The sequence below is a fragment of the Hypanus sabinus genome, chromosome 13 (genome assembly GCF_030144855.1).
Source record: "Hypanus sabinus isolate sHypSab1 chromosome 13, sHypSab1.hap1, whole genome shotgun sequence".
Classification (NCBI taxonomy): Eukaryota; Metazoa; Chordata; class Chondrichthyes; order Myliobatiformes; family Dasyatidae; genus Hypanus; species Hypanus sabinus.
The window spans coordinates 1,588,540-1,608,091 of NC_082718.1; the positions used below are offsets into that span (position 1 = coordinate 1,588,540).

Here is a 19,552-nt window from a genome sequence, read left to right on the forward strand (position 1 = left end):
TTTTCGTTCCCCGAAACTGGAGATTTTCAGAAACACTTTCCAGGGTGGGTATTTTTGAAAACGCCGCTCGGGCAGATCAGTGTGGATGGGGTAACTGGAGAAATCTGAAAACGTTATCAGACGGCTGTGCGCTATTTCATTGTTTTCTTGGATGCAACCTAACAATTTCAGAACAGATGGCAACGAGACTGAAGCCAGAAGAGTCAGAAATGTAGTCACCAAATACTTTGACCCATAACTTACTGAATAAGTAAGTATACTCACTTTGCCCTGTTTTCTGTCCATGCTTGTATGAAGGTGGTTTACCTATTTATGCAAGTACTTCTCTAACAATAGATGTGTAACAGCCTAATGTAACATTGTATGGAAATACAAGATAACAATGATGCAGACATGTTTTATATATTTAACAAGGAGCTTTATTAATGCAACAGAGTTAGTCAGTTTTCAATGTTCATCGTCAGCCGGGTCAATCTGTCTGTGAACTCTGTTGGTTGCCTCCATATGCTCCAGTATTTGTTTTTTTTTACTTTTAAGTTCTTCTGCACGAGAGCCAACAGCTGTCCATTGTTTTAAGTTTTTCTAGTCTGTAACTACACAAACGCGTGCTTTCATGGCGAGATTCGACATTAAACATGTCGCTTGTTTTCGGGAGATGTGTCCTGAGAATGCGCAGTAGGAGGAGATTCGCCGAAATCTCCGTTTCAATGTGGACAGAGATATTTTCAAAAATGCATAGTGTGGACGCCTATCGTTTTTACGCGAAACTGGCGTTTTCAAAATTATCCGGTCTAGTATGGATGTAGCCTTAGTTTCCTACTGCATGTTTTTAAAAGCTCATCAGTTCTCTATCTTTCCACTAGTTTTGGCTTCATTGTATACCCTCTCTTTTGCTTTTACTTTGGCTCTGACTTCAGTTTTCAGCCACAGTAGTATCCTTCTTCCCTTTGAAAATGTCTTCTTATTTGGAATATATCTGTCTTGCACTTCCCTCATTTTTCACAGAAACTCCAGCCACTGCTGCTCTGCTGTCCTTCCTGCAAACGTGCCTTTCCTGTCAACTTTGGCCAGTTCCCCTCTCATTCCATTCTAATTTCCCTTATTCCACTGAAATACCAACACATTGGATTTTATTTTATCACTCTCAAATTTTAATGTGAACTCGATCATATTGTGATCACTGTCCCCTAAGGATTCCTTAACGTTAAGTTCTTGTATCACCTCCCGATCATTGCACAACCAATCCAGCACAGTTGATCCCCTAGTGGACTCAACAAGAAGCTGTTCTAAAAAGCAGTCTGTTTGACTTTCTACAAATTCTCTTTCTTAAAGTCCAGTACTGACCTGGTTTTCCCAATCCACTTACATACTAAAGTCCCCAGTGATTATCATGACATTGCCTTTCTAACACGACTTTTCTGTCTCCTGCTGTAATTTGTAATCCACATCCCGGCTGCTGTTTGGAGGCCTGTATGCAACTGCCATTATGGTCCTTTTACCCTTGCCATTTCTAACTCAATCCACAGAGACTCTACACCTTCCGATCCTACGTCATCCCTTTTTAATGATTTAACATTATTTCTTATACACAGGGCCATACCACCCCCTCTGCCTACTAACCTATCTTTCTGATACACCATGTATCTTTGGACATTCAGCTCCCAATGGCAGCCATCCTCTAGCCGAGTTTCAACGATGGCCACAATGCTATACTTGCCAATCTGTAGCTGAATTTTAAGATTGTTCATTTTATTCCTTATGCTGTGTGCATTCAAATACTCTCAGTCCTGTATTTGTTGCTCTTTGTTTTAACTGCACCATGCCTCTATTGCCCTGTAATTCATCCCACTGGCTGAGATTAAGCCTCATCTCCTGCCTGTTCTTTCTATCATTTCTGTTGCATGCTATCTTTGATTTATTTCTGTTTTCCTCTTCCTCAGCCCTATCACTCTGGTTCCCATCCCCCTTCCAAAGTAGTTTAAACCCTCCCTAACAGCCCTATTAAATGTGCCCACTAGGATATTGTACCCCTTTGGATTCGGGTGTAACCCGTCTTTTTTGTACAGGTCGTACCTCCCCCAGAAGAGGCCCCAGTGATCCAGGAATCTGAAGCCCTGCCTCCTACACCAGTCTCTCAGCTATACATTAATACTGTATGCCTGTTCATGCTATTCTTGCGCTCGTTAACGTGTGGCACAGGCAGCAATTTTGAGATAACTACCCAAGAGGTCCTACTTTTCAGCTTCCTGTCTAACACCCTGAATTCTCTCTTCAAGACCTTCTCTCTTTTTCTACCTATGTCATTGATACCAATGTGTACCAAGACTTCTGGCTGTTCAGCCTCTCCCTTCAGAATACTCTGCACCCAATCCGAGACATCCTATACCCTGGTACCTGGGAGGCAACGCACCATGCAGGTATCTCTATCAGGCTGACAGAACCTCTTCTCTGTTCCCCTCACTATGGAATCCCCTGTGACTACCGCATTCTTCATCTTCCTCTTTCCCTTCTGCACCATGGCAGTCCTTCTAAAAATGATCTTTCCAGTCCTGATGGAGGGTCTTCACCTGAAACATCAATTATTTAATCTTTGCCATAGATTAAACCAGGCCTGCTGAGCTCCTCCAGCATTTTGTGTGTGTTGCTCAGATTTCCTGGATCTACAGATTTTCTCTTGTTTGCAGTTCTATATTTACTCCTCCACCTCCCTTGACCACATCTTTTCCACTCGTGCGATACCTTTCTATTTCTGCTTGTACACAGGAAGTAGAAGCAGGGCTGGGTGCTTAGAGTTCTTGTCATGTAGGCGCAAGATGGTGTAGATACAGGATCTCAGCCCGAAATGTTGACTGTTTACTCTGTCCATAGATGCTAACTTATTATCACACTGAAGTTAGATGTATACTGCAATGAGGATAATGGTGAAGAGTTCCCTCTGCTGATATCATGGATGCCATTTGACTGTTAGATTTTGTGGTAGGAGAAGCAGGACTGTCACAAGCGGCACATCCGAGCATGATAGCTTTTATGTTTTGTAACTTCAAAACATTAAACTAATTTAAAAGATAATATGGGAGACCGAAAATGTGAGCCTAACTTTGAATTTACTTTAAGTGAGGTGTGCACGTCTCACGTGGTGGCATGATGCTGTATGCAATTCATGTACTATACACGTAACCAATAATGAATTATTTACAGAACAAGAATCCTTATTCAAACAATATATTTACAATATTACTCAAATGCGACAAATATTAAATACACAACAATGGCTAATTAATGAAGAAGCAAACACTGCTGCCTCTGCCTTTGCCTAATGCTGCGACCAGTCCATGAAGCTGATGATGAAATCTCAGGGCTGGAGACGCTAAAGCTCTGGCCTAGCAAAACTTTTCCTTGTGGACTGATTCCTCCAGGCTCAATCGGACATTCCACTGCCAGCATTCTAATCCACCCTGATGTCATTTCTTCCTCTACATAATAGGCATTTCTTTGAGGAAGATTCTTCCATTAAGATGATGGCACGCATGGTCATAGTGGCCACTCCGGGTCCAATCAAAGGTGCAAATATTCATCCTTTATGTCTTTTTTTTGATTATAAGACACTGCTAGTTACCAAGAAGGTCGAGTACTGTAGGACTCCTCCATCAATGAGTTGCTTGATAGCGATGAAGCTGGACTTGGTATGGACCGTGTTTTGTATGCAACAGGAGGATGTCGGAGTTAGTGTGCAAAGGCATTGTACATTCTAACAAACGGAGCGAGTGATTGTCTTGGACATTTTTCTAGGGATTGCAAGACCCTGTTGAATATTGGTAATGTAGAATACTGCAAATCCAGTTCATTGGGGAGACTTGATGTTGGGGGAACCGTGTGGCCGCGGTTGTAGTGCATACAAGGTTGCCCAGATGAGAGACGTGAAAGGTGGTGTGGAAGAGAGCAGAGGTGTAGCAGGCACATGAGGTCTATGCTTGTTGGGGACTGAGCCCTCCTGTTCGTGCTGCCCTCCATTGTCCGTGCAGTGGATCTACAGATTGTTGCCAGCTTGCTCTTGCCGACAATGTCCAGGCACCGCCAATCTACAGGACATGACAAGTGGGACTTGGGCTATGTTATACTTTTTTTGTGTGACTTTATGTACTCTGCTATCTTATATGTGCCTTGTGCTGTGTATGACTGCTGGTACTGTGTTCTACACCGTGGCCCTGGAGTAACACTGTTTTGTGTCTGTACTCATGGGCATTCTTGTATGGTTGAATGATAATTAAACTTGAATTTGAACTTGAATGCTGTGCAGTAAATGTTAGCATGGCTTGCAGAAGCATGCCCTTGACAAAAACAGTATTTGTGTGCTGCATAGGTACAAAGTAATGTGCCTTTTTACATGCACTGAATTTTCTGGTCAGTTAGATTTAGATTTGTAGTTTAATGCAACTGAGTGATTTTCTAAGCCATTTCAAACCGTAGTTGGGAATCTTTTATATTGCCTTTGGACGGGACTACTGAATTTCATAAAGGATGATGGCCTAATGTTTTCTAGATTAGGAAAACCGCAGTTTCCAGTAGTTCACATGGTCTTCATTACTAACGCTAGATTTTAATTGGATTTCTCGTCTGCTGTGTTTTGAGTTTATGACAAGATCATTAATCCAATAATTATTCTGGTATGCTCTTATTATTATTCTCTAACATACTCCTATGTTGCTCAGAGAAACGTTCAGCAGTGTATGTTAATCCTAGAGGCGCCATCACCATCTGAGTGGTTTATGGACCCCGAGGCCTTTGGTTGTGTTGGGACTGGAAGATGGATAAGCAGATGGGTGGTCCACTGCTTTGCTGCCCTCCAGTGCATGAGTTGGCAAAGCAATTGTAAAATAGTTCAGAGCAAGTTATAGTTGTTCATATTCTCATTATAAGCACACTAGTTTGATTAGAACGCTGCAAGACTTGCTTCTCTTTTAGGCTTTTTTGTGCAATAAATGTCACTTTTGTCTTAATTTGTGTGTGGGATGCTGGCATTACTAGCTTTAATTGTCCTCTTCAAATAGCTCTGAACAGGGTAGCATGGTTACGTAGTGATTAGCCTAACACTTTATAGCACCAGCAACCTGGGTTTACTACAGTCCAAAAACATACCAGTTAGTAGATTGTTGTTCATTGTAAATTGTCCTGTGTAAATCATCCCTTCCTTTGCTAATTTCCCCCATTCTCCTTTACAAAACTGCTCAAGCTCTGTCAGGTTCCATGGGGATCGTGAGTGAACAGTCCTTTACAAGTCCAGCCACAAATTCTCAATTGGATTGAGGTCTGGACTTTGACATGACCATTCCAGGACATTAGCTTTGTTTTTTTTTAAGTCATTCCTGTGTAGCTTTGGCTTTATGCTTGGGGTCTTTGTCTTGCTGGAAAACAAATCTTCTCCCAAGTCGCAGTTCTCGTGCAGACTGCATCAGATTTTCCTCTAGGATTTCCCTGTATTTTGCTGCATTCATTTTACCCTCTACTTTCACAAGCCTTCCATGGCCTGCTGCAGTGAAGCATCTCCACAGCATGATGCAACCACCACCATGCTTCACAGTAGGGATGGTGTGTTTTGATGACGTGTGGTGTTTGCCTTATGCCAAACATAGCATTGAATTTTTGTTGAAAGTTGAATTTTTGGTTTCATCAGACTATAGAACCTTCCAGCTGACTTCAGAGACACCTCATGCCTTCTGGCAAGCTCTAGCTCAGATTTCATTTTGAGTGTTTTTCAACAGTGGCTTTCCCTTTGCCACTCTTCCATAAAGCTGTGACTGGTGAAGCACCCGGCAACAGGAGACTGTTGTATGCACAGTCTCTCCCATCTCAGCCACTGAAGCTTGTAACTCTTCCAGAGTTGTCATAGGTCTACTGCTGGCCTTGTTACATGGTCACTCAGGTTTTGAGGTTGGCCTGCTCTGGGCAGATTAAGAGCTGTGCCATATTCTTTCCATTTCTTGATGACTAAACTGTACTCCAAAGGATATTCAGTGAAAATTTTCTTGTATCCATCTCTCATCTTGTGCTTTTCAATAACCTATTCGTGATGTTGCTTGGAGTGTTCTTTTGTCTTGATTGTGTAATATTTGCCAGGATACTGACTCACCAGCAGAAGGACCTTCTAGATACAGATGTGTTTTTAGTACAATCAATTGAAACACATTGACTGCACACAGTGATCTCCATTTAACTAATTATGTGACTTCTAAAACCAATTGGTTGCACTTGTGATGATTTGGTGTGTCATGTTAAATGGGGTGGATACTTATGCAATCAATCATTGTGTGTTTCATATTTATAATTAATTTAGATCACTTTGTCGAGATCTGTTTTCATTTTGACATGATAAAGTCTTTTTCTGTTGATCAGTGTCAAAAAAGCCAAATTAAATCCCTCATGATTCAATGTTGTAAACCAATGAAACATGAAATCGTCCAAGTGGTGGGGGTAGTAAATACTTTTTATAGGCACTGTACGTGTTTCAATAATAAACAGATCACATTTTGAATCAACAGAAAATGGAGAGAAACATTGACATAAGGGACAATAACAAGAGGACATAGAATAAGAATAATTGACAAAAGTACCAAAACTGATCTGAGTGAAGTTTTGTTTGAAGAGCAGTTAGTGAATGTCTAGAGAACCTGATAACCCAATCAGGTTTAGTGATGTAGGCAGATACAGCTTTGTTCAAAAGGGCTTTGAGGGCCATATGACTGACTGTATGGCTATTTCATAAAACCAATATAAATTCAATAGACTTAAACTCATCCCACCATTCTGTGAAATTATTAATACTCAACATCTCAAAGAAAAACAACTTTGGAATTTGGAAAATGCTTCATCTTGAAATCACAACTAGATTCAAAAAGAGAAAAGAGAACACACTGTACTTCAAAAAGTGTAATTTACATAATCATTGCTCATAATCCAATTCCTTAATCATTTTTTAAACTTTCATTGTGGCCTTGCCAAGCTGAATAATGTCCTCCTACACAGTGAAATTATTAATACCCCTTTCCCAAGAGAGTGCTTTCTAAAAGACATTTACATAGTTTTCATTGAAGAGTTAATCATAACTCCATCCACCAAACAAGAGAAAATCTGCAGATCCTGGAAATCCAAGTAACACACACAAAACACTGGAGGAATTTTCAGCTGCCCTGGCAGCATCCATGGAAAAGAGTATAGTCGATGTTTCGGGCTGTGACCCTTCAGCAGGACTGAAGAGAAAAGATGAGGAGTCAGAGTAAAAGGGAGGGGGCAGGGGTGGGAGAAACACAATGTGATACGTGAAACTGGGAGGGGAGTGGAGAAGTACAGAGTTGGGAAGTTGATTGGTGATGGAGGTACATTGCTGGAGAAGGAGTATCTGATAGGAGAGAACAGAAGGCCATGGAAAAAAAGAAAAGGGGAAAGAACACCAGAGGGAGCTGATGGGCAGGCAAGGAAAATAAGGTGAGAGAGGGATATTGGAATGTGGAATAGAGGAGGGGCATTACCGGAAGTTTGAGAAACCAAATCATCATGCCATCAGGTTGGAGGCTACCCAGATGGAATACAAGGTGTTGCTCCTCCAACCTGAGGGTGGCCTCATCTCAACAGTAGAGGAAGCCATGGATGGACATGAAGTAATGGGAATGGAAAGTCAAATTAAAATAGGTGGCCACTGGGAGATCCCTTTTCTTCTGTCAGATGGAGCATAGGTGCTTGGTGAAGTGGTCTCCCAATCTTTGTCGGGTCTCATTGATAACCAAGAGGTCACACAGGGAGCACTGGATACAAGAGGTGATCCCAGCAGACTCACAGTTGAAGTGTCACTTCACTTGGAAGAACTGTTTCGGGCCCTGAATGGTAGTGAGGGACGAGCTGTAGCCACCTCCTTGCAACAAGGTCTGTTTACAGTGCTACAAAAAATTCCATGACACTTGAAAAGTTAAGCAGAGATTTTTTTTGGTGAGAGGGAAGGTGGACGTGTTATGTCATGTCAGTCTGACGCATTAGTGGTTCTATTCCACATAATGCCTTTGGCTTCTCAATGCCAATAAAGCAGTACTTGCACACTTAGTGTATCTGAAGATCCTTTGTTGCTCTTTGTGCCATGATGCAGATTTGAGGGAAGCAGAATGGTACAGTATAAACAAAGGAGATTCTGCAGATGCTGGAAATCAAGAGCAACACACACAAAATGCTGGAGGAACTCAGCAGGTCAGGCAGCATCTATGGAATCAAATAAACAGTTGACCCTTCATCGACTGGAAGAAGCCAGAATAAGATGGCGGGGGAGGGGAAGGAGTACAAGTTAAAAGGTGATAGGATGAGCCAGCTGGCAGGGAGAGGGGGGTGAAGTAAGAAGCTTGGAAGGTGATAGGTGGAAAAAGTAAAGGGCAGGATAGAATAGAAGAGGAGAGTAGACTCTGGGAGGAAAGGGAAGGGGCACCAGTGGAGGTGATAGGCAGGAGGAGAAGAGTAAGTGTGAGGGGGCAGAGTGGGGAATTGAAGAAGAGGGAAGGGGAAAGGGAAAATTTACTAGAAGTTTGAGATTATGACATTCATGTACAGACGTTGATGAAAGGTACGTTATAAACAAAATTAATTTGGCTCTGTTAGAGACAGGCTGAGATTGGAGTTTGAGTTTAGCTGAAGGGAGGATATGGACAGATGTACAGATAACTGAGGTTAGAGCAGCTTATGTGGACTACCTGTATTTAATCTCCAGTACAAACACTGATGATTTTGTTGCCTGCTTCATTAATTCTCATTCATGTTCCCATTCTGATCATTCTGTCTGTAGCCTCATGCTCTGCTAACGGGATCCCAATGAAAACGAGCAGTGCTTTTTCATCCATGTTATAACCATAACCATATAACAATTACAGCACATCTCAGCCCTTCTAGTCTGTGCCGAATGCTTAATTTTGTGCCCTAACCCTCAACTCATGTCCTCTTGTTTGAAACTCCCCTACTCTCAATGGAAAAAGCCTATCCACATCAACTCTATCCATCCCCCTCATTATTTTAAATACCTCTATCGTCCCCCCTCAACCTTCTACGCTCCAAAGAATAAAGACCTAACTCGTTCAACCTTTCTCTGTAACTTAGGTAACTTAGGTTACCTGTAACCCAGGTAACATTCTAGTAAATCTCCTCTGTACTCTCTCTAATTTGTTGACATCTTTCCTATAATTTGGTGACCAGAACTTGACTCATTGGAGCCTTCTGGACTTGATATCGAATTCTACAAATTCACTTTACTCCTTTTCTTGCTCAGAACTGTCCCTTTTTACTGTAAATTATCCATGTATGACTGACTCACTCCATTGATAAAGCATATTGGCTCAGTGTCCCATTGGTCTGCCTATTTGCAACACATCATGAGGCCTCTTTCAGTCAGAGCCAACTATTGCTATTGCAACCCAGCTGACTAAATACACAAGACTGGGCAGTACAATATGGAGAGTAAGCTGTTGCCCATGTAGCAAGCTTCCCTTCTGATGAACCCCAAGGAAAAGCAGAGACTGATACAGTTTGGTACCAGCAGTGTCGCAGGAGTTGCCAGTCAATATTGAACACGTCATTGAATCACTAATTTGGAGAAGGAAGACTGAGAATCGGAGTGGGAGTGCGGCGGGAGCCATTTTGATTTTTTCTTCTTCTCATTGGAGTTAAAAGAGGCGGGACTGCGCAGGCATGTGACATCAGGCAGTGAAGTGTGGAAGATTTAAAAGGAACACCGCCTTACACAGCGAACAGCGTCGTTTTGCGTACAGCAAAGTGAGCCAGGAGCAGAGTGAAGGCTTAAGGGCTTGGGCTCAACGGGCGAGGCAGGGTAGGTTTAGGTTACAGTTTTTCCTGTTATTTGAGGAAAGGGGGAATTATGAGTGTGAGGGCAGCTTGTTGTTCTTGGTGTTGGATGTGGGAGGTCCTGGAGTCTCCTAGCCTCCTGGATGTCCACATCTACGCCAGTGCGCCGAGCTGCAGCTCCTAGGGAACCATGTTAGGGAACTGGAGCTGCAGCTCGATGACCTACGTCTGGTCAGGGAGAGTGAGGTGTTGATAGAAAGGAGTTACAGGCAGGTGGTCACACCAGGGCCACGGGAGGTGGGTCACGGTTAGGAGAGGGAAGGGGAAGAGACAGATACTAGAAAGTACCCCAGTGGCTGTATCCCTTGACAATAAGTACTCCTGTTTGAGTACTGTTGGGGGGGACAGCCTACCTGGGGAAAGCAACAGTGGCTGGGCCTCCGGCACAGAGTCTAGCCCTGTGGCTCGGAAGGGTAGGGAAAGGAAGAGGAAGGCAGTAGTAATAGAGGACTCGATAGTTAGGGGGTCAGATAGGCGATTCTGTGGATGCGATCAGGAGACCCGGATGGTAGTTTGCCTCCCTGGTGCCAGGGTCCAGGATGTTTTTGATCACATCCAAGATATCCTGAAGTGGAAGGGTGAGGAGCCAGAGGTCGTGGTACATATAGGTACCAATGACATAGGTAGGCAAAAGGAAGAGGTCCTGAAAGGAGAATATAGGGAGTTAGGAAGGGAATTAAGAAGAAGGACTGCAAAGGTAGTAATCTTGGGATTACTGCCTGAGCCACACGACAGTGAGAGTAGGAATGGAATGAGGTGGAGGATAAATGCATGGCTGAGGGATTGGAGCAGGGGGCAGGGATTCAAGTTTCTGGATCATTGGGACCTCTTTTGGGGCAGGTGCGACCTGTACGAAAAGGATGGATTGTATTTGAATCCGAGAGGGACCAACATCTTGGTGGGGAGATTTGCGAAGGCTACTGCGGAGACCTTAAACTAGAATGGTTGGGGGGTGGGAATCAAATTGAAGAGACTAGGAGAGAGGTGGTTAGTTCACAAATAGAGAAAGCTAGTAGACAGTGTGTGAGGGAAGACAGGCAGGTGACAGAGAATGGAAACACTCAAGTAAGATGTGGAGAGTTTCATAAATGCATCTATTTTAATGCTAGGAGCATTGTAAGACAGATGGATGAGCTTAGAGTATGGAATGATACCTGGAAATATGATGTTGCAGCTATTAGTGAAACATGGATGCAGGAGGGGTGTGATTGGCAACTAAATATTCCTGGATTTCGTTGCTTCAGGTGGGATAGAATCGGAGGGGCAAGGGGGGAGGTGTGGCATTGCTTGTCAGAGAAAATAATACAGTGATGCTTTGGCAGGATAGATTAGGGGGCTCATCTAGGGAAGCTATCTGGGTGGAATTCAGGAATGGGAAAGGTGTAGTAACACTTATATGGGTGTATTATAGACCACCCAATGAGGAGCGAGAATTGGAGGAGCAAATTTGTAAGGAGATAGCAGATATTTGTAGTAAGCACAGGGTTGTGATTGTGGGAGATTTTATATTTCCACACAAAGACTGGGAAGCCTATTCTGTAAAAGAGCTAGATGGATTGGAGTTGGTAAAATGTGTGCAGGATAGTTTTTTGCAGCAATACATAGAGGTAACGACTAGAGAAGGGGCAGTGTTGGATCTCCTGTTATGGAATGAGATAGGTCAGGTAACGGAGGTATGTGTTGGGGAGTACTTCAGGTCCAGTGATCACAATGCCATTAGTTACAATATAATTATGGAGAAGGGTAGGACTGGACCCAGGGTTAAGATTTTTGATTGGAGAAAGGCTAACAGAGGAGATGCGAAAGGATTTAGAAGGAGTGGATTGGGACAATTTGTTTTAAGGGAAGGATGTAATAGAGAAATGGAGGTCATTTAAAGGTGAAATTTTGAGGGTACAGAATCTTCATGTTCCTGTTAGGTTGAAAGGAAAGGTTAAAAGTTTGAGAGAGCCATGGTTTTCAAGGGATATTGGAAACTTGGTTCAGAAAAAGAGAGATATCTACAATAAATATAGGCAGCATGGAGTAAATGAGGTGCTCGATGAACATAAAGAATGTAAAAAGAATCTTAAGAAAGAAATTAGAAAAGCTAAAAGAAGATATGAGGTTGCTTTGGCAAGTAAGGTGAAAATAAATCCAAAGGGTTTCTACAGTTATATTAATAGCAAAAGGATAGTGAGGGATAAAATTGGTCCCTTAGAGAATCAGAGTGGACAGCTATGTGCGGAGCCAAAAGAGGTGGGGGAAATTTTGAACAATTGAAGAAGAGGAAGTACTGGTGCTTTTAAAGAATATAAAAGTGGATAAGTCTCCGGGTCAATAGACAATAGACAATAAGTGCAGAAGTAGACCATTCGGCCCTTTGAGCCTGCACCGCCATTCTGAGATCATGGCTGATCATCTACTATCAATATCCGGTTCCTGCCTTGTCCCCATATCCCTTGATTCCCCTATCCATAAGATACCTACCTAGCTCCTTCTTGAAAGCATCCAGAGAATTGGCCTCCACTGCTTTCCGAGGCAGTGCATTCCAGACCCCCACAACTCTCTGGGAGAAGAAGTTTCTCCTTAACTCTGTCCTAAATGAACTACCCCTTATTCTCAAACCATGCCCTCTGATACTGGACTCTTCCAGCATCTGAAACATATTTCCTGCCTCTATCTTGTCCAATCCCTTAATAATCTTTTTTGTTGCAATCAGATCCCCTCTCAGTCTCCTTAATTCCAGCGTGTACAAGCCCAGTCTCTCTAACCTCTCTGCGTAAGACAGTCGGGACATCCCAGGAATTAACCTCGTGAATCTACACTGCACTTCCTCTACAGCCAGGATGTCCTTCCTTAACTCTGGAGACCAAAACTGTACACAATACTCCAGGTGTGGTCTCACCAGGGCCCTGTACAAATGCAAAAGAATATCCTTGCTCTTGTACTCAATTCCCTTTGTAATAAAGGCCAACATTCCATTAGCCTTCTTCACTGCCTGCTGCACTTGCTCATTCACCTTCAGTGACTGATGAACAAGTACTCCTAGATCTCTTTGTATTTCTCCCTTATCTAACTCTACACTGTTCAGATAATAATCTGCCTTCCTGTTCTTACTCCCAAAGTGGATAACCTCACACTTATTCACATTAAACGTCATCTGCCAAGTATCTGCCCACTCACTCAGCCTATCCAAGTCACCCTGAATTCTCCTAACATCCTCATCACATGTCACACTGCCACCCAGCTTAGTATCATCAGCAAACTTGACTGGGTCCTGACAGGATATTCCCTAGGACCTTGAGGGAAATTAGTGTAGAAATAGCAGGGGCTCTGACAGAAATATTTCAAATGTCATTAGAACTGGGGATGGTGTCAGAGGCTTGGCGTATTTCTCATGTGGTTCTATTGTTTAAAAAGGGTTCTAAGAGTAAACCTAGCAATTATCGGCCTGTAAGTTTGACATCAGTGGTGGGTAAATTAATGGAAAGTATTATTAGAGATGGTATATATAATTATCTGGATAGACAGGGTCTGATTAGGAATAGTCAACATGGATTTGTGCATGGAAGATTATGTTTGACAAATCTTATTGAATTTTTTGAAGAGGTTACTAGGAAAGTTGATGAAGGTAAAGCAGTGGATGTTGTCTATATGGACTTCAATAAGGGCTTTGACAAGGTTCCGCATGGAAGGTTAGTTAGGAAGGTTCAATCGTTAGGTATTAATTTTGAAGTAGTAAAATGGATTCAACAGTGGCTGGATGGGAGACGCCAGAGAGTAGTGATTGATAACTGTTTGTCAGGTTGGAGGCCGGTGACTAGTGGTGTGCCTCAGGGATCTGTACTAGGTCCGGTGTTGTTTGTCATATACATTAATGATCTGGATGATGGGGTGGTAAATTGGATTAGTAAGTATGCAGTTGATACTAAGATAGGTGCCATTATGGGTAATGAAGTACATTTTCAAAGCTTGCAGAGAGATTTAGGCCAGTTAGAAGAGTGGGCTGAAAGATGGCAGATGGAGTTTAATGCTGATAAGTCTGAGGTGCAACATTTTGGTAGGACTCATCAAAATAGGACATACATGGTAAATGGTAGGGCATTGAGGAATGCAGTAGAACAGAGTGATCTAGGAATAATGGTGCATAGTTCCCTGAAGGTGGAATCTCATGTGGATAGGGTGGTGAAGAAAGCTTTTGGTTTGCTGGCCTTTATAAATCAGAGTATTGAGTATAGGAGTTGGAATATAATGTTAAAATTGTACAAGGCACTGGTGAGGCCAAATTTGGAGTATTGTGTACTGTTCTGGTCACCGACTTATAGGAAAGATGTCAACAAAATAGAGAGAGTACAGAGGAGGTTTACTAGAATGTTGCCTGGGTTTCAGCACCTAAGTTACAGGGAAAGGTTGAACAAGTTAGGTCTTTATTCTTTGGAGCGTAGAAGGTTGAGGGGGGACTTGATAGGGTATTTAAAATTATGAGGGGGATAGATAGATTTGAAGTAGATAGGGTTTTTCCATTGAGAGTAGGGGAGATTCAAACAAGAGGACATGAGTTGAGAGTTAAGGGGCAAAAGTTTAGGGGTAACACAAGGGGGAACTTCTTTACTCAGAGAGTGGTAGCTGTGTGGAACGAGCTTCCAGTAGAAGTAGTAGAGGCAGGTTTGATTTTGTCATTTAAAAAAAAATTGGATAGGTATATGGACAGGAAAGGAATGGAGGGTTATGGGCTGAGTGCAGGTAGGTGGAACTAGGTGAGTGTAAGCGTTCGGCACCAACTAGAAGGGCCGAGATGGCCTGTTTCAGTGCTGTAATTATTATATGGTTGTATGGTTATATACATCATGCTTCATTGTTATTCTCCTTAAACTGCCCCAATTAACCATATCCCAACCCCCACCTTATTAACCTATGTGGCCCCATGAAAAGCATGAACTCATCCCGTTGTCCTATCTACCTCTCTTCGCACTTGCACTCCAATTTAAAGCTGATTTCTTTATCTCTGTTCCACTGTTCTGAAGAAAGGGTGTTTAATCTGAAACATTAATTTAATTTCTCTACCAGCTGAGCGTTTCTGCATCATTTTCTATTGCTATTTCAGATTTTCAGAATTTCTGTTCAATGAAGCAGTGGAGGCTACCTCAGTAAATATATTTAAGACCAGGTTGGATAGATTTTTGCATAGTAGCAGAATTGAGGGTTATAGGGAAAAGGCAGGTAGGTGGAGATGAGTCCATGGTCAGATCAGCTGTGATCTTATTGAATGGCAGAGCAGGCTCGATGGGCCAGATGGCCTACTCCTGCTCTTATTTCTTATGTTCTGTCTTTTTAATTTTTATTTATTTTGATAAAGTAGATAAAGGAAAATTGTTGCCCTTGTTTAGGGAGTGAAAAAACTGGTGGCATTTAATAAAGATGATTGGCAAAAGTAATGAGTGACATAAGAAAAAATATTTTTTATGCAGTGAGCAGTTGATGATGTAATCATTCTGTGCTTTGTGATCTGAGATACTTGCCTTTCTTTACTAAGGCAGAGAATACAGGAACAAGCAGATCATATTAGAATTGCTTAAAACAATCTAGTGCACTGTGAACAGGTGTAGTCCATACAGCCATTGGAGCTTATTCTGACATTCATCAAGATAATGTTCTTTTTTCCCCATCTTGCTACTATTTTCAAGCACTGAGCCAATATCCTTTGCTTTACTTAATGTCCAGAAACTTGTCCATTTCTGCCTTGAATGGTTCAGCTTCCATAGCTGATCAGGATAGAGAATTCCAAAGGCTTCTGAATACTGAACTAGTTTCTCACATCCCTAAACAATTACTTTACCCAAGCAGTAAGGCTGATCAAACCGTCTAGCCACTAATCTCCCCTCCACACCTTCAACCACCATTATATCATTTCCTGCTCCTACTTGCTGCTCCACCTATCTTCGTATCATTTGGCAAAGTTAGCCACAGATCTATTAATCCCATAGTCCAAATCATTGACATATGTTGTAAAAAGCAGCGGTCCCAACACTGACTGCTGTGGAACTCCACTGGTAATCAGCAGCCAGCCAGAATAGGACACCTTTATTCCCACTCTCTGTTTTCTGCCGATCATCCAATGCTCCGCCCATGCTATAGTAACTTCCTCGTAATTCCATGGGCTCTTGTTAAGCAGCCTCATGTGCGGCACCTTGTCAAAGGCCTTCTGAAAGTCCAAGTACACCACGTCTACTGCATCTCCTTTGTCTACCCTGCTTGTAATTCCTCAAAAAATTACAATAGGTTAGTCAGGCAGGATCTTCCTTTCAGGAAACCTTCTGGCTTTGGCCTATCTTGTCATGTACCGACAGGTGCTTTATAATCTTAGCTCTAATAACTGATTCGAACAACTTCCTGACCACTGATATCAGGTTAACAGGTCTTTAGTTTCCTTTCTGCTGCCTCCCACCCTTCTTAAATGGCAGAGTAACATTTGCAATTTTCCGGTCATCCGGTAAAATGCCAGAATCTATTGATTCTTGAAAGATTATCATTAATGCCTCTGCAATCTCTCCAGCTACTTCCTTCAGAACCAAGGATGCATTCCATCAGGTCCAGGAGATTTATCCACCCTCAGACCATTAAGCTTCCTGAGCACCTTCTCAGTCGTAATTTTCACTGCACAAACTTCACTTCCCTGACACTCTTGAATGTCTGGTTTACTGCAGATGTCCCACTGTGAAGACTGATGCAAAATACGCATTCAGTTCCTCTGCCATCTCTGCATCTCTCATTACAATATCTTCAGCGTCATTTACTATTGGTTCTATATTTCACGGACTAGGAGGGCGGAGATGGCCTGTTTCCATGCTGTGATTGTTATATATCTACCCTCATCTCCCTTTTACCCTTTATATACTTAAAAAAGCTTTTAGTATCTTCTTTAATAGCTTCCTAAATACCTAAATAAACTAATTCCTTCTGCCCACACAATGTCAATATCCCTCCGTTCTCTGCACAGCTGTGTGCCTATTAAAAGCTACAAGATATGTAACTTGATCATTTGGCCATGGTTTTTAGGTGAGTTTCTGGTCAATGGGTTCCTTCTGGATGTTGATGGTGGGAGCAATGCCACTGAATTTCAAGAGTGAATGGTTAGACTCACTCAGATTAGAAATAGTTGGGTTAATAATGTAAGAATCTTACAAATGATCTCTATAAAACTGAGAAAAGGTCACGTGCAATGTTATGTTTATGTCAATGTATGCCTATTTAGATGTACGTGCATTTTTGCACAAATGTTTTTTGTGTAATGAGTTCAATTAACCTACCCAATTACAGACTAGTCAGGCCATGATCAATTTCTGTACTTTGGAGGAGTGCTGTGCTGCTGGCGGACTGATGGATTTCGAGTCATAAAGTTAAGTGGTTTAATTGCATGGGGCAGTGTTACTGCTTCTGAAGTGGGGAGAGAATGAGGACAGAACTGTCAGGATAAAGTTTGGTAGAGTAACTCATTAAGAAGTAAGCTACTTCATTAATTCTTTGCAAATTCTGTTTTACAGAAATGTATGCGGTTCAATCTTGATGCCCCTGTATGGGTGTCAAAACAACGGATTCTGTGCACTCTCAACCAGACTCTAAAGGATGTACTAAACTATGGGCTATTTCAACCTGCGCACAATGGGAGGGTGGGGAAGTTTCTGGATGAGGAACGTCTGCTCCGAGAATACCCAGCGCCCCCTGACACCCCTATACCATACCTGGAGGTATTTGGTTTATTCTGTTCTCTGTATTTATAGAACTTTTTTATTTGTTTCTAAGATGATTCATTTTTTTAAAATTGTGGCATTTATTTATCATTTTTTATAAATTGGGATGTTCTAAAGTGATTCAGAACCAATGAAATAATTTTGAAGAGTGATCACACTGGTAATGTTTGAAATTTACAAGATGTCTCAGACATACCAATGAGATACATGTGAAAATAATCTGTTTAAGTTGATTAAGCGATAAATATTGCTCAAGGCATTAGGATGAGCACTCCTGCTGTTTTCTACTCATTTGGATCTTTTGCATACACCTGAGGGAAAAAGATGGGATTCGTGTCAGACATTTTTTATAATAGGTGACACCAACAATATCATAGACTTCCCTCAATATGGCAGCCTAGATCATGCAGTTGTCTGTTAAATTAGATTTGAACATGTAGAACTTCTGACTGAGAAATGAGGATACTGTCAACCAACTACACAGAGGCTTCTGATGAATCCGTCCAGATAAGGGAATTTCTTCAGTGCTGTGTGTCAAGTAGAACCTGTGTTCGAAGTCCACCACACGTATTTCTCATCTGATCATTATTGGATCTATATGCTTTGTGTTCTATTTCATTAAGGAAAACAGATATGCCCCTAACTCTGTAACTTCAGCCAGCACAACAATGCCCAGCTCTCTTTATTCCAGCAGCTGCTTCTTTTATATATCGCTGAACTTCCTTGTGCCATCATTGATGAATGTATGGCCCAATATCATGTAGCTTAGTTATATTTATAGCAAGTTAATGCAAGGTTACTTTTGGATGAGATGACGAACGGAGGGAGGACCAGAAACCACATTAAGTATGTTACCAATTGACAAATCCTTGCCCTTCAACTAGCAGAGAGAGGAGAGAGAGCATGAGTGAGCTGTGTACAAAGGGGAAGGAAGAGGGGGGCTTAAGGGGAGAAGGGCAGTGAGGTTAAAGAGGGAGAGAACCACCCCTTCACCTCTACCCTCTGTTGTTTATGACAGTCATTTTTATGCCATCTGATCAAACTCAATATGGATACCATGACAGTTTTTTGAATGCTGTATTAAAATCCACATAGAAAGCATCTGCTGCCCTAACCCTTGTGAATCACCTTTGTTACTTCCTCAAAAAACTCACTCAGTTTGTGAGAAAGTATTTCCTCTGCATATAGCAATGCCAACATTCCCAAATAAGTCAATACTTTTCTAAAAGCAAGTAAATTCTGTCCTTCTGACTCTTCTCCAATAATTTCGCTATCCTTTATGTAAGGCTCACTGGCTGATAACTTCCTGATTATGTCCCCTCTAATAACAAAGAAAGGAGCAGCACTGGCTATTCTCCGGTCTTCTAGGACTTAACCCAGGGCTAAGAAGGACACGAATATTTCAATCAGTACCCCAGTATTCTCCTCTTTTGCTTCCTTCATTATCCTGTGACAGATTCCATTAGACCCTGGTGTCTTAACCACTTTAGTGTTGTTCATGATACCCAACACCACCTTCTCAATATGTCCTAGAATATCAACATATCCTTGATTTCATCATTATCCACGTCCTTCCCCTTGAGGAGAAGAAATAGGATGATTAGGCTGATGAATATGTGGCTGAGGAACTGGAGAAAGGGGCAGGATTTCAGATCTCTGGATCATTGGGATCTCTTCTGGAGAAGGTATGAACTGTAAAACAAACAGGTTTTGAACCCAAGGGGGACTAATATCCTTGTGGGTAGGTTTGCTAGAGCTGTTGGGGAAGGTTTAAACTAATTTGGCAAAGGGGATGGGAACCAGAGTGATTGGACTGAAGATAGGGCAGTGGATATACAAATAGATGCAGTGTGCATTGAAGTGTAACATAGAGGCAAAATCACAAAAGATGATGAGATCTGCAGTGAAGCTGTTATATTTGAATGCATGCAGTATAC

At 42.0% G+C, this 19,552-nt stretch overlaps 1 protein-coding gene across 9 annotated transcripts in view; it reads left to right on the plus strand.

Moving 5' to 3' along the window:
• The window catches only part of shank3a (SH3 and multiple ankyrin repeat domains 3a), a 1,267,872-nt gene that overhangs the window by 518,272 nt on the left and 730,048 nt on the right, over positions 1-19,552 (plus strand). For all 9 annotated transcript variants that reach the window (XM_059986981.1, XM_059986984.1, XM_059986980.1 and 6 more), the window contains one exon: positions 17,409-17,612. In XM_059986981.1, the coding sequence (XP_059842964.1) occupies positions 17,409-17,612 (204 nt within the window). The remainder of the gene's footprint in view (positions 1-17,408; positions 17,613-19,552) is intronic.